Source organism: Labrus mixtus, chromosome 15 (genome assembly GCF_963584025.1).
Source record: "Labrus mixtus chromosome 15, fLabMix1.1, whole genome shotgun sequence".
Classification (NCBI taxonomy): Eukaryota; Metazoa; Chordata; class Actinopteri; order Labriformes; family Labridae; genus Labrus; species Labrus mixtus.
Genome location: NC_083626.1, coordinates 12821579 through 12846434, shown reverse-complemented (window position 1 = coordinate 12846434; position 24856 = coordinate 12821579). Strand labels below are relative to the sequence as shown.

The following is a 24856-nucleotide window of genomic DNA, read 5'->3' as shown; positions in this document are numbered from 1 at the left end:
GCCCCAGTCACGCAGCTTTAATTGAACGTTATTCATCTGCGGGCTAACGGTAGGCAAGGGTAGGCGGTGCAATGAGAGGAAAGAAAGAGAGGGAATATCAGAAAGGGGGGGGGGGGGCGATGAGAGTTTGGCATGCGGGAGCCGTGGCAGGGTCGGATTGGAGTTTTGCGGGCGCCTTTGCCTAGCCTAGTGGAACTGCGCGTCGCAAGGCTAATTGCTAGCCTCAAGGGATTAGGCCAGGTGATTACACACTGGGCGGTGTAATTACATAAGCAGCGGCTAGTGGGGCCCTGGCTCGCGGCACCAGGGTCACGCGCCGCAGCCCTTACCCAAGATTAATTGGAGCTGCCACTGGAGTGCGAGGCACCGCCGGAGAGAGCGGTTATACGATTAGCATTAACATTTCAGCGGCGGAGGCGATCGATGAATGGTTTTCACTCTTCAACCACCACCTTTACAGAGCTTGCTTCAACCCCCCCCACCCCCCATCTCATCTCCCTGTTCCTGTATGTGTGCGCTCCCTCCTTCATTCTCCTCTCTCTCCTTCTCCCCTAGCATTTAGTGAGACAGGAGACTTGCAGGCGCTAGCTAATTTGAACACGTTTGCAAAACAATTTTTGCGGTTGCAGGCATCCCGTTGTTGGTTTTGATTTTGTTGTTTTCTTCAGCTCGTTTCCCATGTGTGCTTTAATATAACGGCAGTCACACACAGCTGAGCTCTGATTGGTGTGACAGCAGCAGCTCAAGAGGAGAGAGACAGGAGAGGTGTGAGTAGGAAGCTGTTGAGTGAGCTCAGGAAAGGCCTTGAAAAAGCTGTGGTTTGAAAACCCCAGCAGGCAGAAAACATCATCCACTCCTTGCACTAACACTTTAAAAAGTCAAAGTGCAGATGCCTCTCTCCTTTGACAGCTTTTTATCTTTACCTTCAACAACATGCCCCTGTACCCATGAAGATGTACATGGAACTCAGAAAAAAAAAACATAGGGACAGATTGAGAGACATAATTAAAGAGAAAAAATAAATTGGAGTGAATCTGAAAGAATTAGAAAGAGGAAACACAAGGATCGGGCAGAGAGGCAGGACGAGACGGAGGGATGAAGAGGGGAGAGAAAAATACACAAAGGGAAAGAAAAAAAAATGAATAAGAACCTGAGACGAGGAGAGAGATGGGGAGAAAGGTGAGAGGCACCTCTCCCCCTCAAGGAGGACAAAAGACGAAGCCAATAATAGAGAGGCCTTTTCACAATAAGAGGTTGCAGGACGCTCCATCTTTTCACCGCTTTCAATACAGCCTAGAGAGGGAGAGGGGTGAGGAAGGGAAACAGGGAGAGGGGCATAAAAAAGGGAGAGAGGAGAGGAGGGATGAGTGTTAATTAGAAGGTCCTTCAGCCCGTGGCCCCGGTCAAGACGCAGGGACCGCCCCAGCTGTCGGAGCATGACACACTGGCATTGTGCATTCAGCCCTCATTATGTGTGTGGATCTAGAGCTCTGTGTGTGTGTGTGCGCGCAGCAGCAGCAGGGGAAGGAAAGGCTGAAGTCCAGGGTACAGCGATGGCCAGCGGCGCTTGCTGCGGCGTGACAAGACTGATGAGGCACTGGGGCAACACGGGCCTCTGGAGCTCCACTGATAAAAATACACAGCATCATTGGTGTGGCTCTATGACACACATGAAGACAGACTTAGGATGGCTTAAAAGCAGAGACATTTTTTTTTTTTTTAATAAGTCTTCTTTTAACAGAGGGAATGATGCACTATTCATTAACACTTGATGCTTTCGTTATTTGTTAATCATTTTTTTAGGGAATTCAGTTAAATCCAACATAAACCTAATGTTGTCTTTTTATGTTTGTATCAACAGAGACCTTTCCCACCCTCCACCCCTACTGTCACCTCCATCCGCCCCTCACATTGCCTTAGGACCCCACCTGCGGCCTCCTTTCCTGGGCATGCCCTCAGCTCTTTGCCAGGCCCCTGGTGAGTCATCAATCATGACGAGGCTAAATTTAAAAAAAAACATACCACCATGTGTGCATATAGTATCCTTGGCATTTATGTATACCTTAAACAAACCATTTGATCTGATATTAAGGACATTTTTAGTTCAAGAATTATTCTTTCAAAGGAATGTTTTCTGTAGAGATAAAGCATGTAGACTTGTACTTTTAGTTTCTTATCATTTTTATAACATTTTCCTAATTTTTACCTAGTTTGAAACATTTCAGGGGCTTTATGCCGCTGTTTTCTTTACAGGTTTGTTTTTTTCTTGTTGTTTCTATCACAGGTTATAGTTTCCTTCAGCCAGCTCAAGCTGAGATCTTTGCTCGGCATCAGGAAATGTTGAGAAAGCAGAATCTAGCAAGGTATGTGTTGTACTGTTATATGTACTAGGTGTGGAATTATTGCAGGCATTCAAAAGGGACAATATTAAAATATACATGTCAATAGTAGCTTTAAGGTGGCTAAAGTGTTTTTCTTTTGTATTGAAGCAAAAATAGTTACAATGACAGAAAAGTGCTCCTCCTGCACCCTCTACCCATGTGCCCCCCCCATTGACCAAACTAGTACTGGTACATATCTTGTAGTTGCGAACAACAATCTCCTACCGTGCGCTTCATGTGTGACAGGGCAGGTTCAGAGAATGATTGTAGATTGTGTTCTAAATGTGTAACATTTGGCAATCTTACTAAAAGTCCCTGTGTGTTCCTCCACTCAGACTTGAGATATCAGCAGAGCTTCTGAGACAGAAAGAGTTGGAGAGTCTCCACCAGCGACAGCAGCAGCAACGTCTCCTGGGCTCTAACCCGCTAGGAGCTCTACCTCCTGGCCTACCACCTGATCATCCAGCCCTGCGGAGCCTTCACGACATCCCAGAATCCCATCCTCTCCGTGAGGAACTTGCCCGGCGTTCAAATGCAATGCTGGTGCTTCGCCATGGGGCTGCCACACCCCTTCTTACCCTCAACCACCAGCAGCAGCAACCAGGAGCCCCCTCCACACCCAAAGATACCCAGGCACAGCGCTCCACTCCTGAGCAGGATGCTGAGTCCAGGAAGGCCCCTCACAGGGGCCCCAAGACACCGCTCCTTGCGGGGAACCACACAGGAGGAGGGGTTGACAGAGGAAATGACAGAGACAGAGAGATGCAGGATGAAGAGATGAGGGACTCAGACAGTGACTCAGAAATGTGTGAGAGAAGGCAGGACAGAGTCTGTGCCACATCCAGCAATAAACCCAGGGACAGGGAGAGAGAACGGGGGAAAGAGACTAGCAGCAAGGGAGTGTGTGTCAGAGCCAAGGAGAGTGGAGAGGCCTCAGGTAGACTGAGCACCCCTTGTAGCTCAGGAGACACAGAGTCACCTGGTCATCACCTCTTCTCTGCTGGACTGGGCAAAGCTGATGTGAAGTACCACCTGCCTCCTGCATTCATGCCACCGCTGCCTGCTCTGCACGCCCAGTCGCTGCCCTTTGGATTCCCTTACACCAACCCCTACTTCCACACTGGTGAGACACACGCACACACACAAATATACACAAACAAACATACACATACACACAAGGCTGTAAGCCGACATGTGAAACCCATTAGTGTCACTCTATGTATGCGTGTCTCCAGTGTGGAGACCTCTCCCTGTCAGGGGCCCTGCTTCTGACCCCAGGCTGACCCTCACACTCACCACAAAGCAGCACTGCCACGTGGACAGAAAGAGGGAGGGGTTGTTTGTTCTAATACATACTGTGACGAACACAGACCACATGCCATTCATGTTAGAACACAGCTGCATTCTGAACATTTACACTTTCGGCACAAAAAAAATAATTGTCCTAGAGTAAGTTTATATCATTCTTTAAATTTCCACAAGCAACTTTGAAACAAAAATGAGATCTTGTCAATAAAACTTCTACTTTTCTGTCAGGTAAAAGGACAGTTGTTTCACAACAATTAATAGATTATGATTTTTAAAGGTCATCACAAAGGGCAGTAACCCCTCCCCCAGGTGGGTGACACTACGGGAAGGCGTTTGTTCTGCGCTCTCAGTCTGCCTTCTCATCATAAACAATAGGGCATGGTGCGAGAAAGCTAGAGCTACCCAAAGCCCTTTTAGAGGTCACTTACATTTAAAGCTATAGATACATACACAGCTTGTTTTGAGCAGGGCTAAAACAGAGGGGTTTATAGACATGCTAAAATACAGGATCAGAGTTGATTTTTGGCAAGAAACTTCTAAGACTTATTTAAACTTTTAAAAAGCAGTAATATGTGACCTTTAAGTTTGGGGGATTTGCAACATTTTCTATTAAGTTTTTTCTAAGAATAGGCTCAATCGTTTTTTTAAGGTGTCAGGGTCTGCAACACCTAAAGATGAAAAAACAGCAAGCTCCTGATTCAAAATAGTAACGTTGTATCCAGTGTTTATATTGACACGTCATTTTCACCCACTGCTCCTCTCTCAGGCTCTATGGGAGGTCTTTTCATGGATGGGGAGGACTCAGCCTCAGCAAACTCTGTGGAGGACATCAGCAAGTGGAGTGTGGAGGACGTGTGTGGCTTCATAAGCAGCCTGGCTGGATGTGCTGAATACACACAGGTGAGGACATGGGGGAGTAAAGAGAGAGGAGGGGATGAGGCCAGGGGCAGGCTGACTACTGACCATAGAAGAAGAATAAGACCAACATGGACCAAACATACTGCAGCACTACTGTTGTATATTTAACAGTATCTTGTGATTAAAGTTAGAAGCATAGCTTTTTTCCCCAAGTTTATCGTGAATGTGCGTGGATGATGCAAAATGGATTTAGTAATATGTAGCTGAAGCTGTAATTGTCTCAGTCAGCCAAGTCAAGTGAATATATTCTTAAACACTCAGTAGCAATTTCCCTCTGATCTCCATGCTTGTGCATGGAACAAGGCTGTGGAGTTTGTACTCTCATCTTTTATATACACCAGTCAGCTTTGATGTTACAGAACAGTTTGGACAGTAAGATTTCAGTAACCAATATTATAAAATGTATAATACAATACAACAGACTACTGAAGAAAAATCCATCCTGACAGAGGATTTTATTTATTAGACAGAGCTCAGCTTTTCCCCCCTCAAAAAGGTGATATTCGTTAAGGAGAGGTTAGGTTGTGTGAATGAATGTGTAGTTGTGTGTCGAGAGTGTTTTTGTGTGTGTACGTTGGGGCTGTGGCTGAAGCGGCTGTGTCTCCGCCAGGTGTTTCAGGAGCAGGCCATCGATGGAGAGACCTTACCGCTGCTCACTGAGGAGCACCTGCTAAACACCATGGGACTAAAGCTGGGGCCTGCGCTCAAGATCCGCTCACAGGTACACACCACAGACCTGCTTGTGTGTTTGTGTGTGAGCGAATGGACTTGTGTGTGTTTGAATGTGTGTTTCTGTTTGTAGGCCCAAAGACAAACTGTTAGCGTAGCATAGATGATTCCCTTAAAGTAGCAGCCCGTCAGACCGCAGCCTCTCTTCTTCTCTCTGTTTTTAAACAGTACACAGCATTAGTCCTTAATTCAGTCCTCAGCAGGCTGTACTGAAAGTCATGTGATCTCCTCTCGTGTCTTCAGGTGGCACGACGTGTTGGCAGGCTTTTCTACATGACTGGATTCCCGCTGGCTTTCCCGTTTCCACCTTCTGCTGCGCTACGTCCCCAAGAACGGGATCGGGACCCCTTGACTACACCATCTGACACCCCTCTGCCCCTCTCTATGTCCCTGCCACATAGACCCAACTCCACCAGCAGCAGCTCTTCTCCTTACAGCGGGCCCACCCCAGGATGCTCCTCCCCAAGACAGGAAAACGGTAACGGCCCCACAGTGGTGGGAAGATACGAGGCTAAAACTCCTTCGTAGGGCTGGAAGGAGCGAGGAGGACAGACATTCCTCAAACCTACCAGAGAGTCTAAGAGACTGACTTGAAGGTCCCATTTCCAGACTGTGGGACCTTTACTATGAACCAATGGGACAAGGGTATTGGACTGGAGAAAGGACAACTTAGAGATATAGACAGTATCAGATGAACCAATCAGTGTCTGAGTTTAACTGCAGTTGCTCTAGTCGTGCAGAATCCAAACAAACTGGGTTGGAAAGGAGACTAAGGAAGAGGAAAAGGAGACAGCTGGTCACAGACAGCCTGCCAAAAAAAAAGGAGCAAAGCCCTGCCACAAATGTGACATTCTTGTGAGGCAGACACTAGCGGAAACTCTTCCTTCCTGGGCTGGTGGAAGCTCTGCTTACTCACTTTCTTTCTCTTGTCTCTCGGACTGCTCTCACCACAAGCCCTATAGAACCCAGGAATTAAAAAGAAACGCTTCTCCCCCCTTTTCCTTCCTCTCTTCTCTTGCTAACCAAGGCCAAACAGCATGGTGAAGCTGTCTTTTTAGAGGCTGGAGTTGAAGCATATGCTGAGCATCAGATCTTACCAGCTCCCTCTTATCACTGCAACTATGCATTCCACTATCCTAATACCAAAGATGACCGGATGTGTGGAATTGAACCCGGGTTTCACAATGTGTCTGCTACTTTTTGCATTAAGATCTCAGATAAAGACTAGTCCAGCAGGGAAATGCTAGGCTAGTGCCTCACTTGGACTGTTTGAGGTGCCGCATCATTTACTGACTTTAAAGTGATAGCGAAACAAAATAGCCTTAACGGCCACTATGGTGTGTACGGCTTTTGTCATTGTACGCTTGTTAACTACTGTGGGAGGTAGGAAAACCATGCAAAATTGTACAGAATCATGCTCAAGATGAAAATATTCTGAAGGTTACATACGTGGTACTTTTACTATTTGATTATTGTAGTTGCACGAATAAGGTTTTCTTTACTGAAAAATGTGACTTGCTGAACTTTGATGGTACTTTTTGTTAATACTCTTTGGTTCTGCCATTTTTTTAAGTGTAATATTAAAACGCTCCAATCTTGAATGCTACTTAAGCATATAAATATGAGGAAAAAATATTTATAGGACTTTTGATGTAGAAGAAAAAGCAGATTATGATATGTATTATAATTACCCTTAAAATGGATTCCAAAGATGCTTTTACTTCTGTTTTTTTTCTTTTGGTTGCAGGAAAAGAAAGACACAAAGCTCTTAATGCAAATGTTTTAAATTAGTTTTGTTTTTAAACTACGCAAGCAATTAATTAAAAAATGGTCTCTAGATTTCCCTTCAAAGGTTTTGTCTTCATCCTATTTTTCTATTCACCAAACAGGTGAAATAAATCCTGATGAAATTCCTCTGTCTTCTCTTTTATTTGCATGTCTGTGTAAAAACACATTTTAGCCTTTCCCTCAACGGTTTGTGGTGTTTCTGTAAAACCGTGCAGAAGGGAGTACGTGGTCTCCTGATGTGTGTGTGTGTGTGTGGAGGGGAGTTGACCCATGGGGGGCACAGTTCAGGTCAACACCAGCTGTCAGAGTGTGAGGTTCAGCCACAGGCCAAGGCCTCCCTTGCCGGTGGGGATAAACCTGACCCTCCTCATCCACCCACACACACCCACACACACACACACACACACAACCAAAAAAAAACCCACTCACGCTTACCGTCCTCCTTCACAGAGTTTACACTGACGCTGCACACACTCTACTGGGATGTCCCCTCGCTTTAGGCTGGGCCTCAGCACTAGAAGGTTCTGCTTTCAGTCCAGACGACTACTTGTGACTCAAAGTGATTCTCAAATCAAATCTCCATTGTGACATTTGAATCCATGTCAAACAACTCCTTATCCTGTATTGTGCACCAGTGAAAGCATGCAATAAACAGTCATCCAACAAAAGGCCAGTATCACCTGTAGTGCGGTGGTGAATGCTGAGGAGGGTGCAGTGAGTCGAGAAAGAAAAAAGGGGATATTTTGCAGCAGGAAAGCAGAGTTTGAGCATGTGTAAACACACACACACACACACACACAGAAGACAGTGGTCTGGACAGGGGGTGGGTGAGGAGTTGGCACAAAAACAGACCAGCCTGTGTTGCTACTCTACCACCTGGGCAGAGAGTCTTGGCACAGCATCAGACACCTCCCTGCCAGCCTGGCACCGCACTGCTGCCTCAGGGCACAACACCCGCCTCTCTGCACCCCTCCTCTTGGCCGGCCTAGCCGAGACTCATAGCTCTCTCCAAATAGCCCGTCCTCGCAACGCCTCAGGGTGCCTACAGGTGTGCACATGTACAGAAGACACTAATGACTTGTTTCAGGTGCAACAACATGCACGTACATGCTTAAAATAATTAAAAGTAAAAATAAAAATAAAAAAAGCCAAAAAAATCAAGGAAACTGGACTCTTAACTCTTGTTTTTTTATATAGAATTTCAATGCCTTAAAAAAAGGAACATTTTTACTATACAGATAACGTAATACAACATTCAAAAGCAAAGAAAATAAGAAAAAAGGTCATTATTATTTGGAAGTACAGACAGTTGAAATAGTGGAGAGCTTTAGATGTGTCTCAGGTGACACCGACTGTTTGCAACTCTGAAATCTCAGTCGTCATCAGAGAGCTCCAGGTCCTCCACCTGATCCTCGCCTCCCTCTGCTAGCTTTATCAGAGCAGAGGAGGACAGTGGCTGAGGAGCTTTGGAGGCCTTCTCATCCCCTTCCTCCGCATCATCATCTGAAACACAGAGGACGAACGTTAACACTCATCCAGATAATGAAACACTGCTGGTATCAAGAGGTAAACTGTTTTGTAAACAGTGATGCTTGGGCCTATGTAGACTGCTGGACTGATTTATGAGGTGATATTAAATGTTTGGGCAGTTAAACATTGAGTTATATTTGATGATGATTTTGGTTCTGATTACTTGTCCATAAACTATCTGTATAAGGAATTAAACGGGAATATAGGGTAAGAACTTCTCTATGAAACTATTATTTTAACATTTGAAAAATTGACTCACATATAACTATATAAAGTTTTTTTTTTTTTTTTTATCTGTAAGAATTTCTGAAAGCTCGTGAGAAAAAAATTATGCTTGAAAATATTACTAAAAACTGTTACCATCCCACTCACTTTCTGTAGCTCAACTTATCTGATTCTGGGACATCTAAAAACATATCATGAGCTTCACTCTTTTACCTGCAACCTTCTGAAGAATGGGTCGGTAGAAACATGAATTACTGTTTCGTCTATATACAAAAATACAAGTAGCAGGTCGCATCTTTCCATTTTTTTTAATTATGAAGGATACAAAAGAACCCTTTTTTCTGACTAAATTATTGTACCAACCTGAGTCTCCGCCCTCCATCCCTTCATCATCACTCATGTCCAACATATCTTCAAGATCATCATCATCATCATCATCATACTTGTGGCCGCCCTTTTTACCTGAAGGGAAACAATGAAAAACATTACACAGAGTTCAATTTGTCTAGCAGTACTTTTTTTCAGACAATTCATAAGTTTGTGTTGGTGCATTGCTGCCGTCTGAGGACTTTGGAGACACCTATATGTGGGCCAGGCATCAGAGGCAGCTGGAAGTGTCTATTTCCTCCAGAGATGGAACCGAGAGTCGATTACAGACGCTGCCGCTGCTGCTGCACAAACACCCATGACAGTTTACTACCGGCAATTTCAGACATCTTATGCTCACAGCCTAAATATAGCAAATGGAGATAACAGGCAGGTTCCTCAGCTACCGTGATGATGGGAAAGTCTGTTTGTGTGTGAGTGAGTGTGTGCGTGTGTACTGGAGAGAAGCAGGGAATTTGTCTCAATTTGTGTTGTGCTAAACTTGTGCGTTTGTGTGTTGTTTAGCCAAAGGGACAACTGGGGTCCACAGACTTTGAAGTTGAGGTATGACGAGAGTCTGGGGGCGCGGTGGAGGGAAGTACAAAAAAAAGAAAAAAAAAGACTGCTTCCTCTGTCTGCTGAAGTGCCAACACACTCACAAACACATGTAAAATAAGGGCAGACACACACACAATTAAAAAAATCTGGTACTTCCCTCCTATCTAAACTTCAGAAGACAAAAATACTCAAACTCTGCAGTAGTACCTCAGAGGTTGACCCAAAATGACCTGGAAGACTTGTTACCCACACACACACACACTAACACAAACATGCACACGAAGGCACACACACACACACATCAATCTAAATCATCAGCCCCCTCCTCTCACACTCCTCCTCTTTCCGGGAGCGTGTGAGACCACAAAGAGCTTTGGTGAGCTGCCCAAAAGCTTTTGGCTCTTCAAGACTGGACGAGACGGCGGTGGGTGTATGCTCGCTTGTGTTCTATCATCAACATGTGTGTGTGTGTGTCTTCGCATGTGCACGTGTTGAAAGGACATATGGGGGCAGCTGGATGAAGCCCACAGAGTAGGAAAGAGAGTGACAAAGCTAGAATGAAAAAGAGGGAAAAACAGAGTGAGAGAGAAGAGAGGAAGCGGCCACCTCTGGCTGTTCCACCAGGCTGGTTTGAATTAGGATCCCCCGCTGGGATCCAAGCCTGTACTTCCTGTCGGGGGGTTTCAGATCGTGTGTGCGCGTGAGGTGTGGGAGGGGTGTATAGAGAGTGAGAGGCGGAGGCCCGTAGCTCGCCGGCAGCTGCCCATCCGTTTGTAGGGACTCTCCCTACAATGAAGTCCAGATGCAGAGAATAAAAATCCCCCAGCCGCCTACTCCTTTCCTCTGTGACCTGGTGGAGGACTATTTAATGCTCAGAGCGAATCTGAGTGTAAAGCTGTAAAAGGGAGGGTGCGGCTGTGACCCTTGGATGACCCTGCGAGGACACTGGGGTTAAAGAAAGACCAAAGTGACGGTTCCTTCAAACGGTCTCATACGCAGAGATTTTTCAGGTTCTATTTGTCACCTCTGTGGATGTTCAAAAACTTCGATCACACTGGTAACTTCATGTTGCTAAATCTAAAGGAAATAGCACTTAACTGTCATCGTCTACGTCACTGCTTCTGCACTGTAGAGCAAAAAGCAACAAAACACAGCCCCCTAGAGGCCAAGATGTCTTAGCTCACTGCAGCCCAAGTAAAATTCTTTTTAATGTGAGTGTTTGTGATGTCAGCTTGCCTCCAATTTTGAGTCCTCCATCATCTTCATCTGAGTCGCTGTCAGACTGAAACAAATCCTTGAACTCCCTTTTGTCCTCGGCCTTCTTCTCCTGAATCTTCCTCCGTTTGATCTCAGGGAGATCCAGATCCTCCATCTATGCAAAACACAAAAACAGCTGTCTAAATACACAAATACATACACTTTCATTGCATCATTTCTGAGGATAGGAAATATATTTCTGGTCAAATTTGTAGTATGGCTGTTTATTATTTATATAAAACGACATTTCTTGTGGTTAACAGTGACAGCCAAAAAGGAATAACCAAAAGTGATTCATGAGGACTGAGCAGGATGAGGCAAATGTGTGTGGTTCTTTCTGTTGGATAGTTACCCTTTCTTTGCCGGAGATCTCCAGCTGGATCTCCTTCTCCCTCAGCTTCTTCCACTGGCTGTAGTACCTGCTGAGGGGAGTTCCCTCCTCCTGCATCTTCTTCTCCCAGGCCGCCTGAAGAGGACAAGATGATTAAAGCTTTTTTGTGTTGAAAAATACAGCTACAGGTATATTTTGGTTTATCTTGCTGAACAGGAAGCTGATCTTTGCATGAGCATTTAAAAAAAAAAAAAAAAAAAAAAAAAAAGGATTAAAAGAGAATAAGATAAGAGTGGGAGGATGCAGAAAACAGATCGACGATGACAGAAAAGAAGAGACCAGCAGATCTTCTGAGGGCCCTAAAGGTCTTTGTGGATGATATTGATTAGGCCAAATCACATTACCTGACCAACAAATCCAATAGAGTGAACAGATCACGGTCATCTCCATCGGTTAGCTTAACACATTTACAACAATTTGCTCCGCCGCAAATAAGATTGGTGGCATTCATGTAAAAAAACGTATAAGAAAATAAAACAGAAAATCAACGTCTTCATCCAACCTGGACTCGGAAAGGTACAATGAATGATTTCCTCATGGAGCCAACAGACAAAGACAAGGAACACAGAGTGTGACCTGGACCGAGGCAGGGCATCATTAATTAGGCTAGCTCTCAGTTTTTGACATGTTAGCAGGGGTGGGGGGCCGGAGGGGGGCTGTGGCCTTTTCCACAGCAGCGGCAGCAGCAGGGCTGTCCTGTCTCCTCGGCCTGCAGTGACACCGCCACCAGGGAGTGGATACTATAGCGACAGCTTCTACTGAGAACAGAGCAGCAGCAGCAACAGGAGCTGGCGCTGCCGTCTGTCTGCGTGGTTAATGATCTATTGGAAATTTCCTTAACTCTCGTTCCTGGTTTAAAAAAAAGTTCCCTTAGGGACAAAAATGTCCACATCAAAATTAACTGCCATAAAATAATTAGTTATTAATATTACTCAATCAAATCTTTTGACCAGCTTCAGTAATGTTTGTAAAACAGTGAATATTTATTCTTTCTTAGAAATGTAACCCTTTAAATGTCAAACTGGGGACTTAATGCCAAAGACATTTTGATGGCGAAAACACATAAAATGTATTTATTTATTTTTTGTGGTGGTGAGGGGTGGGGGTGAAGACAAGACAAAGACAGAGTGCCAAATATGCAATTTGAAACTGGCCTACCATGGTGGCACAACAAGCATGAAAAGTCACCTGAATGCTGTAGTAGTTTGCTATATTTTGACGGTGTAAAAAAACCGAGACCATACCAGCTAGCAAACTTAGCTTAGCCTTAACTTTTGCTTGGAAAATACTTTTTGAGCCGAGCGGCGCGGCTCACAATTAGAACACAAAAATGTGTTCTAATGGAAGTCAATAGGACTATTTTGTCATTATAGTGTGGTGTGTCACTTTTTTAAATACTATTTAAGTACTATAGACATATAACATATGAGGTTAAAAAAATGCACATCTCTGCAAAATGAAATACCACAGGGATTCAAATGTGAAAAATGATCTTAAAATTAAACACGGCAATGGACAAAAATGTCCCAAGTGAAGCCTGAGGGCTTAGAGCATTCAGGGCATGCCAAGCACCCTTTTGCTAAACACAGCATTTTCTGGGCTCAAACTAGTTTTGTCAGGTCTTGATTTCTATTGTTGTGTTTTGGGCCAAACATGAATTGAAAGCACTCAAGACATTGTCTGTTTACATAAAAAGCTTGTAAAATAGTTTCACAGAAATAGCAGAAAACTGACGACAAGAATGCCCTTCACTCCTTTACAAAAACTTGTCAGTGGACTTCACCGTTATGAAGCGGTGCATGTTCAGATGTTTGGGGGGGGAGTGGCTTTGATATTCCTCCAGTGGAATACGTTTTGAATCTAGATCATTCTTGGACAGGTTTTTTGTGTTTCTCTTACAAGCTTTAACGACTTCAGACCAAGACCCAGCTGCTTGATACCAATAATCACAACCCATCGCATTATGTCTGAGCTTTGTAAAAGCAAGAGGGAAACATGGAAAGAATCCCAAACTGAAGGGCTTTTAAATCCGTGGATTGTTTTTCTGTTACTGAGGATACATTGTTGTTGATAGACTTTCAGTTTTAGGTCTCACCTTTCAATTAACTAATTTAATCAATATTTTATTCTAAGGTGGACTGACACAGCAGCTTGCAGTAATCCATATTATATTATAAACTACATTGTTTGTCAGTGTAAAAAACAACAAAAGTCTCTCTCATTGAAAAGAACTAACGGATTGTCGTACAGGAGAATGGTGTTTTATGAACTGAATGTTACGTGGCCCAACAAGAATGACCAAACATGGCTGGTTACAAACACCATTCAACATGCTACAGTAAAGATCACAGTAAATGTATCTTTGACTGACATTCCCGTCTTGATAACAATGCAGATGTTTAAGTAGTTTGACCCTTTATGACCCTTGAACGTCTAATAATAACATTCACTTTTGATCATTTGAATAAAAGCATTGAGGGATTATTAGGAACAAGGCAATGAGCTTGCATTAAGTTTTTTCATCATTCATAACTCCAACAACTTCTATATTTTATACCTTATGAGTTCTTTTATTACATTTGAAATGTTTTTCTTGGTACCTTAAACTTTCCTTTAAGGTTTCGTTTTGATGCAAAAGCACCAGACTTCGTTAACTCACTTTTAAATCTTTCAGAACCATCTTTCAAAAAGGCTTAAAACAAGTTGTATTAAGAAACATGAGAGCCAAACTGACAAGAAACATCACCGATAAATAAAAAAAAGTACAATGATGACCCTGACATAGCAGTCTGAAAAATAAGGACAAGACAGTCATCCTGTGACATCACTCCCGCTGTCTTTCACTCACACACACACACTCACCACAGCAGAGGCATCGGCCACTCCGAAAGCAGCTTTCTGTCTGCGACCTGTGATGAAGCTGCTGTTCTCCTGCACCTTCTCCAGCAGCTGGCGCACTGGCTTGCAGTAATTGGCCACTTTGCATTCCTTCAGGAACCCTTTCAGCTGCAGGGACATGAGAGGGAGTGTGAGAAGGAACGAACCGGTGTGAAGGATCATCAAGTCCACCCATACGGTGTTAATTCAGGCAGAGCAGAGGAGGCTTTGGGGTTGTTTCCCCTAAAGGGAAGCAGATTCGGCTGGGCAAATCCAGAATCGTGTTATCTGACAATTTGTGAGTGATGTTCAGTGTCACTGCGTTCTTGTTAGCTTTGGATCAGTAAGAGCGTTGTTGTGTACAATTTTTTTTTTTTTTAGATTTGAGGATATAAAATCATTTTATGACCAAGGTCCCGCCAGGATCAGTTTTAAGGTTACCTGGAGGACTGTGGGCAGGGCAAGCTCTGGGAAGCCGATGGAACTGGCCTGAGTGTGAAAGTATTCCAGGATCAGGTCATACAGCTGGTCAATCAGCCCGTCCTACAAAAGAAGAACAACAATTAGATTCATTAAAAGAAATATTCACAGATGTGTAAAACTTCAATTACCTTTTCCAAGCAACTAAAATCAGTGGACATTATGGCTAAGCTGAGATTGAAATCTTCATTAGCATTTAGCTTCACCAAAGAATTATTGACTGCTTAGCCAAGCATAGCCTGTTGCAGACCTCCGATTTTCTAACCTCATAAAGTAACTGTTCAAAAAGTCAGAAAACATTTGGTGTTGTGTCCTCTGAACGTTGATTCTGTCAGTTAAGAGAAGCAATAAGAACCTGGTAGGAATGATTAAGGATGATTAATGCTAGCTACTTTAAGCTAGTTAGTTTTGCCCTGAGTAATCATGAGTTTGAAAACTGAATAAGTTAGGGTTAATGAAAAAAGATATTCAGTCTTATTAACTGGTAATTTCCATGATGGTCAATGGGAAAAAGCTAGGTAAAAAAAATGAAATATTTTCCAGTTGCATATTTTCATCTGGCATCATGAAGCACCTGAAGGACTTCACCTTTTAAAGCGGTGCCTATCAACTAAGAATGGACCATGAAGCACATTCTGCACTCTACTACTGATTCAATCAAATATCATTTAGAGAATTCACTTGGCTAGATTAAGGGGTAGATAATCTGCAAAATAAGACACTATGCTGCCTTTCTTTGTAAATAAACTCAACAAAAATGTAAACGCAAGACTGAAATCAAAGACCTTAGAATTTTTCTATGTACACAAAGGGCCTATTTCTTTCACATTTTGTTCATAGGTTTGTTATAACCTGTCAGTGAGCACTTCTCCTTTTTCGATATAATCCATCCACCTGACAGGCGAGGCATATGGGCCTCAGGATCTTGTCACGGTATCTCTACAACCATGAACTGCATCCAAGTAAAGACAACAGTGAGGACGACATGCATGCAGATGAGCTTCCCTGAACCGGTTTCTGACAGTTTGTACAGAGATTCTTTGGTTGTGTAAACCTGTTGTTTCATCAGCTGTACAGGTGGCTGATCTCAGGCGATTTTGCATGTGGAGATGCCAGATGTAAAGGTCCTCGGATGGCGTGGTTTAGTGGTCTGCAGTTCTGAGGCCAGTTGGATGTAAATTCTCAAAAAAGATTTTGGTGATGGCTTATGGTAGCATGCACGCTCCCTTAAAAACCTGGGGTACCCGGGGCATTGTGCTGTGTGATAATAGTGAACATTTTAGAGTGGCCTTTAATTGTGATCAACCTAAGGCAAACCTGTGAAATAATCGTCCTGTCTGATCGGCATCTTGATATACCACAGATCAGTCAGGTGGATGGATTATCTCAGCAAAGGAGAAGTGCTCAGTAAAACACAAATTAAAAAAACTAATTTGTAAACAAAATTTGAGAGGAATAGGCCTTTGGTGAACACAGAAAAAGTCTTAGATCTGTTTATCCCTGTCCAGTCTGATCTGAGAACGTTCAGGCCTGACTGGTGTGAGTCTACAAGGCAGGGTTTGGTAGCTTCTGTCTAGGCGGACAGCAGTTAAAACAGCACTAGCGAGCGGCATGCGAGGGATAATCCCACAGGGCCGTGCTACAATCCTCTTTGCGGTAGTGCTGAGCGTGGCGACTGAGGACCAGTTTTAGAGTCCTGAGCCCTCGGTGTTGCCCTCAATCCCCTTATGTATACACGCAGGCCAACAAGGTGTTAGGGAGCAGCGTGAAAATAACATTAAGACTTGAAGCACTCATCTGATCAGCTGCTGCTTCTTTTCAGTGAGAGACACATGAGAAAGAGTAACACAAACAACAGTACACAGAGGGCGGCTTCACACGGAGTCTTCTTCCTAAACTGTAGAGAAACTAATGTGACCTTCTATCTGCCCCGATTAGTGCTGGATCACAGTAACACTCACCTTGTAAGCTTTCTCCATCAGGTTGACCTTGCTAAGTTTCAGGATAACTGCAAAGTTGATCGGCTTCTTACTCATTCGCCCGGGCTTCTTGTTAAAGTCCACCTGTTGAAAGATCTACAAAGCAGTGGATGTAAGATGACCATGTTGAACTGGGACCAAAGTGCTCAGAAATGATCCATGTTATTTGTAAAATAATGCATTTTCACTATTTTGAGTGAACCCCATGATGCTCCTACTCCAACATTAGTAAACTTATATATGGAGAAGTTCGGTCATTTTATATCAACTAAGTGTTTGTCATGTATTTTGCATTATCTTTTGTGAGTTAATATTTATGTTGTCCTGTCTGCTTGTTTGTAGGTTCACTTTTTCTTTACATCTTTCAAAATTAAAATGGATTAAAACTATATTTGTATTCTTCCTTGGAGACCTCACCTTTTCAGAAGTTCAACATTGAGTATAAAAACAACAAGAGTTCTACAGATATTCTCAATAGTTATGAAGATTATTCTGCACAGTTTGCTTTACATACTCGCAGTGTTAGTGAGATGACACATCTCTATCTTCGTCTGTGAAGGTACATTCTAGCCAACGTGTGGGCTATTTGTCTACAAGCTTTAGCTTTCACATCTGCCCACAGCGTGCAAGTGAATTTCTGCCTTGTATTTGTGTATCAAGCTATTTCTGACTCCCCGTATCTTTGTGCATTTGTGTGCGTTTGTGTGTTCCTGTGTGTGGTCGTTAATGTGCTCAGTGTGCGAAGCAGAGCAACGCTCCTGGCCGGTGCTGTCTGTACAAACATAGGATGTGGTGGCGGTCTGCGGGGGAGCCAGGGGGAAGTGGGAAAGCATGGGCCAACCCTGGCGCGTGCACATACACACACACACTCTCCAACACATAGACACATGCACAGCTACTAAAGCAGGAAGCTCCAAATCGTACACCCCCCTCGGAGAAGCGAGAACACACACAGGCACAGACACACAGGAGGAAGGCGCTGCTTCTGCTGCTCTAATTAAAACAGTAGCAGCATACCTCAGCCCGCCTTTAACAGTGCTTTAACAAGGGGAACAGTAAAGGAGGAAAAAAAACACAGGAAATATTGTGCGTCACAAATAAACACGGTTTGCTGTTGGGGGTTAGGGGGATGACTCTGTGTGTGTGCGGGGAAAAAGAGGTGGGGAGTGGGCCCAAGGCAGAGAGGATGTGGTCTTCACAGCGTGTAAGGACCAGAGTGTAAACCACAACCATGCTTTTATCACTTCGGCCAAACTGCTGCATGCCTGCACGCACGCACAAATCAACACAAAACTGCGTGCACTCCTAGTGGGCGGCGCCAGCTCCTGTCGCCAGTGCACCGTTCTCCTCCAACGGACCACAACAGCCACCCCGCAGCATGCATAAACACAAGCACAAATTTGTGCACAAGACACACCGCACAATCACGTGTTCAACACCTGAGCCAGACAAAGTGTTGTCAGTTGGTGACCTGTGATTGGTCTGATAACAAAGGTTTCTCTCGTCTGTTTCACACAGTCCTACCCATAAATGTGTTTCCTCTTGAGCTTCTATAGTTAGGGCCGTTAAGACCAAAATGCTTTTCATTCACCGCTGATGTTTCCACACAAAACGACTGATGGAACATTTCACCAAATCTACCTTTTCATTGTTTCTTTGTTGGCAAACAACAACAACCAATGACCTCTTGTTTATTCAGAATTATTCTGAATAATTTAAACCTTCTGTTTTACTTTTGTGTGCTGGTGATTTTTTAAAGACTATTAGAAACATATAATCTGCACAAGCTGCATCGCTCCTGTTCAGAAGCACACTTATCCACTGTCTCTGGTTACTGAAGATGACAAGAAGTCCTACCTCCAGGAGGAAAGGCAGAACCGGGACAAATGTGTTGGTGCTGCTAGAAAGAAGGGTGAGGGCTCTGCAACAGTGCATCCTCAGAGGGTGATATCTTGATGTGGGCACTAGTCTGTTCAGAGAGAGAAAGAAAACACTGGTCAATGTCGCCCCCTGCTGTTGGAAAAATGGACATGGAAATATTAGATTCAAATAAATCACATAATTTAAACCTTGTAAAAAAGGGCTAATTAATGCTTGGACTACAAAAATGTCATACAGTAACAGTATAGAAGTTCTCAACACATTCACTGATTCACTTCAGTATTGTACCAGTACAGACTTCAAGTGTGACAAGAAAATCTGCCTCAATTGTTGATGGCAGAATGTTACTTCTAGTAGGGGTGACCCGATCTACTGGTAATTGAATTTAAACAGACTGGTGTCATTATTGAGCCATGAGTTTTAAGGTTAATATTATTTTGTTGCAAACACTGAAAACTTTGTCAAATCAAAAAAACTCTAAAGTAATCAGTTATGATTAATTGTCTAATGCAGCAGGCACTGAGATTTTGGTTAGTGGATTATGTGAATTGATACAATCATAAATCAATTGTTGAAATTGATCAGAAAAGCAAAGTATAGCGTATTTATAATTCATTGTAAAATCGAAATAATTTTTTCTTCAAGCAAAAATGTGAAAAATGTGATCATTCAGCCTATTATTTTTAATACATATAAAAATATATATAGATACGATCGAAAAATATTTTCTCACATTAACATAAAAGACTAAAAGAACTTTAAGAATTGAAATTGCATGTACATATACTCACTTGATGGTGCCAATTATGACCTGGCAGAGTGGATAGATGAGAGGTTGGAGTACATCACTGGGATGGAGGGAGCTGAGGACGCGACACCACAGGTACAGACAGTGGATATACTGCCAGTTATACACTGACTGGTACGTTTCCTGCAGAGCACACACAAATACATGTTTCTTTTAGGTTTGTATTTGATTAGAAAACTGGACCTCCATGAAGAGCTGAACTCTATATGATCTATTCAGAAAATTCACAATTAGACCAAAAAGTGAACACACCATTAGGGACAAGAGTCGGAAATGAACAATATCTATAAACTGAGAGCAGCACATCAGCTTCATGCTTTGTATTTAAACTTATGTTTAAATGCATCGACCCTGTAGCAGCATAGTTAATAATGTAGATGCTAAAGTCACCAGGATGAATGATATTTAAAATGAATAATCCCTCAATCAATAAGCCTCAATGGACAAACACGTCCAAGAAAAACAATTCAACCATGTCTTATCTTTTTTTCTCTCTATAAAGCAAACCATCTTTCTGAGCACAAAGTTACAAACCAACCTTTTTCTTCATGGCCATGGCATTCCTGAGGTGGATGGCCAGTTGTCGGATGTAGATGAAGGCATGCTGGTAAGAGACTTGTGTGTCCAGGGAATACATCTCTGTTAAGGTGCGCTGCATGAAGTTGATCATGGGTAGCACATTGGGGGATGTGAACTTACAGTTTTGTACATAGGAAATGTACATTTGCTGAAAAAAAAAGGACAAAAAACACATCATTAAATAGAAAACAAACTTGTTTTAGGTGCTGGGTGTGGAATTATTACATTAAAAAGAATGATTAAAAACAGAACTCTCTTTTTTGACAATTTTAAGTTAATCATAGTCAATCTTTCATCCAAGTTTGCTGTATTTCTATTCATGTATCATTCTGCATTTAGCTCACCTTGAGAACAGGGTTGAGATACGTTTCCTGCTTGTGTCTGCAGATTTTGTTGAGGGCCAAGAAAGCAAGAACGCGACTCGTCTCCTCCCCTGTGCTCCACTGTTTCAACAGTTGCTAGGCAAAAACACATGAGACGAATGGTAAAGAAATAATAAGGGTAAAACATTTTGTGAAGAATCACTTAAGAATTATATGCAGGCCTGACAATATGACTGGTCTAGAGGCACGATTGAAAGGCTACAGTGCAGCTGACAAACATGGCAAACTCAGGCCAGTAAAAAATGCTGCCTTGAAAATCAACAGCAAAAGTAACATATTTAATTTTCCTGTGATACTGATGTTTTGTCAGTGATTCTTGTCAAATCATCATATTAATGACGCAGCAACCTTTAATAAGAGCCCTTTGCTGTGTGTCATTGTTGAAAGGCAGCCAACACAAACAGCTTCACTCCTCACTACACTGCGATTGTACACATGGACATGAAATGTAACACTGGTTTCCTCTCATACATTAGTGTAGCAAAGTGTTCTTTTAAATCACCAGTTTCCAGCTAAAGCCAGTAAAATTAACAGTGGAAGATAGGAATATCACCGGAAGAGTGGTGGGAGAGTGACGAGAGTATGAAAACAGAAGGGAGAGAGTTCCACCGGGGAGAGCGTTTCAGTTGGCTGGAACAGGATACAGCTAAAAATGTAGGATGTTTTCAAAACTGCCTACTGCTATCAAACGTACTATGCAGTACGTACTGCATTCAACAGTGGTATGACTGCCAGTCTGTGTTTATTTCGCAGAATGCCCAGCAGGATTCAGGTCTTGGAATGTGGACGTAAACAACAGTCCAGCTGATGGCAAACGCCACTACAGTGTAGCATCCACTTTTGGTCTGAAGAAGCTGACAAGTGATTCATTTTGGTTTCATGATTTTCAGAATAAAAAAGATCATTGGTGATATCTTTGTGTGGGTTGGTCTGATTGTGATGATTTCATCTTTTAAGGTGGATGTTGCTTTCTGTCATCTCAGTCTCTGGTGCTTTGAATTGCAGGAAACAGTACTTGAGGGAGACTGGTCTGATGCATACTGTACATTTTTCCTGAATCAGTATTTTTGCATACTGTGGATATCGCATTTGTTTGCATGCTGCATTTTGGCCGAATCAGAACGTACTGCTAGTATAGAAGGCGGCTTAGAAGACAGCCTTAGGTCCAGTGTCCACCTAGCGGAGCAAAGAGGGTGTGGGTACAAGATATGATCCGTAGAAGGCTAAAATATGGGGAATAAAATACATTTTCAAAAGAACGCCGGTGACGTCAACATCGTCTTTCTGAAAAGTTGAAATATTTTCAACTTGAGCGCTCGGAGCGGCCGCACAAAAAGTCGGTCAGGTGACCCAACTTTTGCCGCAAACACAGGTGGACACTGCGCCTTAGTCTTTCGCCAAATCCCTCGATCAATGCAGACATGTACAAACAAGGAAGTTAAGTATTGAAAAGATAAGGTAGTTTGACTGTTATTTTACAAATCAAAATAATGTTCCTGGGCCAGTGGCAAATTGAATTTAATGTCAACCCCTGATATGAAATACCATCCTATGGTAACATATGCCTTACCTTCATAAGGTGACGACACTGTTTGGGTAGACAAAGGTAATAAGGCACCAGCTGGTTTGCATGCCGCAGGACAGCACTGATGACTGTAGACTCTGTCAGACATGATAACAGCTACAAATGGAGACAGAAACAAAGACATGTCAGAGACAAACACAGGTTGACAAAACAGAGAAGAGGAGTTTTGTTTCAAAGCATGTTCAGCATTGTTCTATGTCAAAGGATTAAAAAGAAAAAGGACATTTCTCCACACTTGATCTACTGTAGATCACCGTTGTCCACCTCATAAGAGAAGAGGCAGAAATGAATGTGAGGAAAGATCAGAGACAAACCCAAAGGAGACACATTAGAAGAAAACTGCATATCAAACCTGAACAACTCCACTGAGATACATCTTGATGTCGATCTGATTCTTCTGCCACTTCTGACTAGACGAAGGGAACACTAGCCTGTGAGCAAAACAGACAAAGAGTGACAGGTGTAAACCATCTTTCCACAGCTTCAATTCAACTATTAACAGGACGCTGGATCGGCATGTGACATTCATACTTCTTCTGGTCTTTTACTGCCTTGAGGCTGAGCATCCTCTGCAGGGCCCCATAAATATCTCTGATACAGAACAGGACCAAGGCGTTGAAAACTGCAGGATGTCAAAAAAAAAAGTTAGTTTTTCATATTCATGGAATATAAAATGTTGAAGTGTATTTTACCATTCAGTACAAGCTTCATTATTCAAAAGATGTCATCAAAGCATTCACTGGATGTTATGTAAAAAAAAAGATGTGTAAATGAAGCTGAGGTGATGAAGCTGAAACAAATGCCCCATGTTGGTTTCATATAGTCACTACTGAGGTAAGTTTCTGTTTGTGACTAAAGTTGTAAGTGTATTAAAAAGTACCAAATGGACACCAGCAACAGTATTGTTATTTCTAACTGCATTGTATTATTATTATTATATTGCAACTCTTCATACTCAAAATTTAAGAACATGTTAAATGTGAAACCTAAAAAAGTATTTGAGTAGCATTTCTTTCAACCCTCCATACTTTTAAGGTATTAATTGAAATGTCTGTTGCACCTCTCTACCGTATCAACGTCAAAGGTCACAGTATGTAAATGTTCAACACTTTCTTTCCCCCTAAAAAAATATTGTTTTTCATGGTATACGAAAAGTTTCTGAGCAGCTGCTTGAATTTAAAAAGCACTCTACAGGAGCAGCTTATTTTGTATGTATATATATATATATATATAAAAACTTTTCTTGTTAAACATCTGTAAATATCTAAAAAGATATTGTTTTTAAAATAGTTACAAAAACTAAGTTTGGGTTGTGCACAATAAAGGCAACATTGTGTTGTGCAATGATGTCACAGAAAACTTGCAAAAAAAAAAAAAGGAAAGAAAAGGAGGAAAACAGAAACATTTACGGTAAAGTTTCAGAACACAAAAAAGCACTTTGTATCAAACACTTCTTCTTACCTGAGCTGTCGGCCACTTTGTATCGACACTGACCACCTCCTTCACCCTTGGTTGTGGCCACAGCGGCCTTAAAAGCCTGGGTGACTTCTCTAAAGAGACGAGATGAAGGTTCCTTCTTCATAGCTGCTTTCCACTCTTGAATCATTTTGTCGGTTACTTTTATTGTCTCCACAGCCTTCTTGGATTTTTTCGAAGCGTCTTGACCATTATCGTCGTCATCGTCGTCTTCGTCACCAGAGCCTGCCTCCTACAAGCAAAACATGCTGGAGTGAAAATTATTGTTTTTACAAGAGGACTCATCAACGAAGACATCAGCAACTGACTTACCTCCAGTGCAGATGGCAATGTGTGGTACTTCTCCTCATCGTCAGAGCTGTCTGTGTCATCGAAGTTCAGCAGTGTTTGGTCGTTTTCTTGCAGGAACTTATAGAACTCAGGATCTTTATTCTGTAACCTAGACAGCTGCTGCTTGTGCATGGAGGCCTTGCCTTCCCTCTTTTCGTCACTGAAAACAAACAAAAGCAAGCACAAAATCACTGGAGAGTTGCATGCCTGTCCTAGGGAGGTTTTTACTTTGTTTTTAAAAATCCATGTCAAAGAACTTACATGTTAGAGGTTGCAGATTTCTGAGTCTTTTTAGTGAGTCCATTCTGTTTGGGAGTATCTTCTTCAGATTCACCAGCAGAGTCAAACCCTGAAAGCAGGAACTCATCCACACTTAGGTCTTCCAATTTCCTAATAACAAACAAAAACAAAACATGCAGTAAGTTAACCAACATGTGCTAGGGAGCTATTTTGAAGGAATGACTTTCTGTTGCCACCGTCATTTTAAACGTATTCTAGTTTGACTGACAACTTATGGTTTGTTAGTCAATTGCAAAAGTCTCCTATAACATGCGGTCCACGTTTATAAGAGGTAAAGACTTACATGAAGCCATCACTGTATTTAGGCAGTGAGCTAACCTGGTAGCATGGTGGCTAAGACACTACCACACATGGTGTTAACTGAGGTTTTAAACGACTTTGTCAATCCCATAAATGTACCGACTGGAATGACAACACATGAACACACACACAACAATTAAACTTCACGTTGAAACTCGGGAATATGGAGCAAAAATAAAGAAAAAAGCGTTCACCGACCTCTTCTGTTTGCCTGCCATGCTGGATCCAAAACGTGATAGAGTTCAGCCACATTACCCACAATCCCACGGTGCAAAACGAAGGAGTTGGTTTTACGGTTCATGGGCCCTACAGGTCATACACCACAGGCTAATTGTGTTTACACACATTTTAAAGTGAGCATAATTATTTTAGATCCAGCATCACGGATAGCTTTCGACTTATAATTAAAACACTAAAGTATCAACAT

The 24856-nt window shown here is 42.6% G+C and overlaps 2 protein-coding genes across 5 annotated transcripts in view; one reads left to right on the top strand and one right to left on the bottom strand.

Annotated features, from left to right (window-relative positions):
• The window catches only part of samd11 (sterile alpha motif domain containing 11), an 85565-nt gene extending 78316 nt beyond the window's left edge, over window positions 1-7249 (top strand). For 3 of the 4 annotated variants that reach the window (XM_061057825.1, XM_061057821.1, XM_061057824.1), the window contains exons 8-13: window positions 1862-1977; window positions 2285-2363; window positions 2717-3504; window positions 4456-4589; window positions 5218-5328; window positions 5580-7249. In XM_061057825.1, coding sequence (XP_060913808.1) covers window positions 1862-1977; window positions 2285-2363; window positions 2717-3504; window positions 4456-4589; window positions 5218-5328; window positions 5580-5864 — 1513 coding nt within the window. In that variant the 3' untranslated portion in view covers window positions 5865-7249. The remainder of the gene's footprint in view (window positions 1-1861; window positions 1978-2284; window positions 2364-2716; window positions 3505-4455; window positions 4590-5217; window positions 5329-5579) is intronic. The other variant, XM_061057823.1, reaches the window with a different exon arrangement.
• Window positions 7250-8277: 1028 nt separating this feature from the next.
• On the bottom strand, window positions 8278-24781 carry noc2l (NOC2-like nucleolar associated transcriptional repressor). Its single transcript, XM_061057829.1, has 18 exons — window positions 24628-24781; window positions 24091-24219; window positions 23812-23989; window positions 23485-23731; window positions 22555-22645; window positions 22376-22454; window positions 22009-22119; window positions 20400-20513; window positions 20015-20203; window positions 19460-19599; window positions 18645-18756; window positions 16770-16883; window positions 14770-14871; window positions 14314-14457; window positions 11413-11526; window positions 11040-11175; window positions 9243-9341; window positions 8278-8627 (listed from the first exon to the last, which is right to left on the bottom strand). Exons 1-18 carry the CDS (start codon window positions 24645-24647, stop codon window positions 8497-8499), a joined length of 2250 nt encoding a protein of 749 aa, XP_060913812.1. The 5' UTR covers window positions 24648-24781; the 3' UTR covers window positions 8278-8496.
• Window positions 24782-24856: the final 75 nt, after the last annotated feature.

Excerpts from the sequence above, each read along its gene's own strand:
- noc2l (XM_061057829.1), bottom strand. The coding sequence starts at position 24,647 with ATGGCAGGCAAACAGAAGAG. Across the intron at positions 16,884-18,644 it reads TTCTGCCTTTCCTCCTGGAG|ATCTTTCAACAGGTGGACTT; the intron begins GTAGGACTTCTT and ends ACTGCTTTGTAG. Across the intron at positions 8,628-9,242 it reads GATGGAGGGCGGAGACTCAG|ATGATGATGCGGAGGAAGGG; the intron begins GTTGGTACAATA and ends TCTGTGTTTCAG.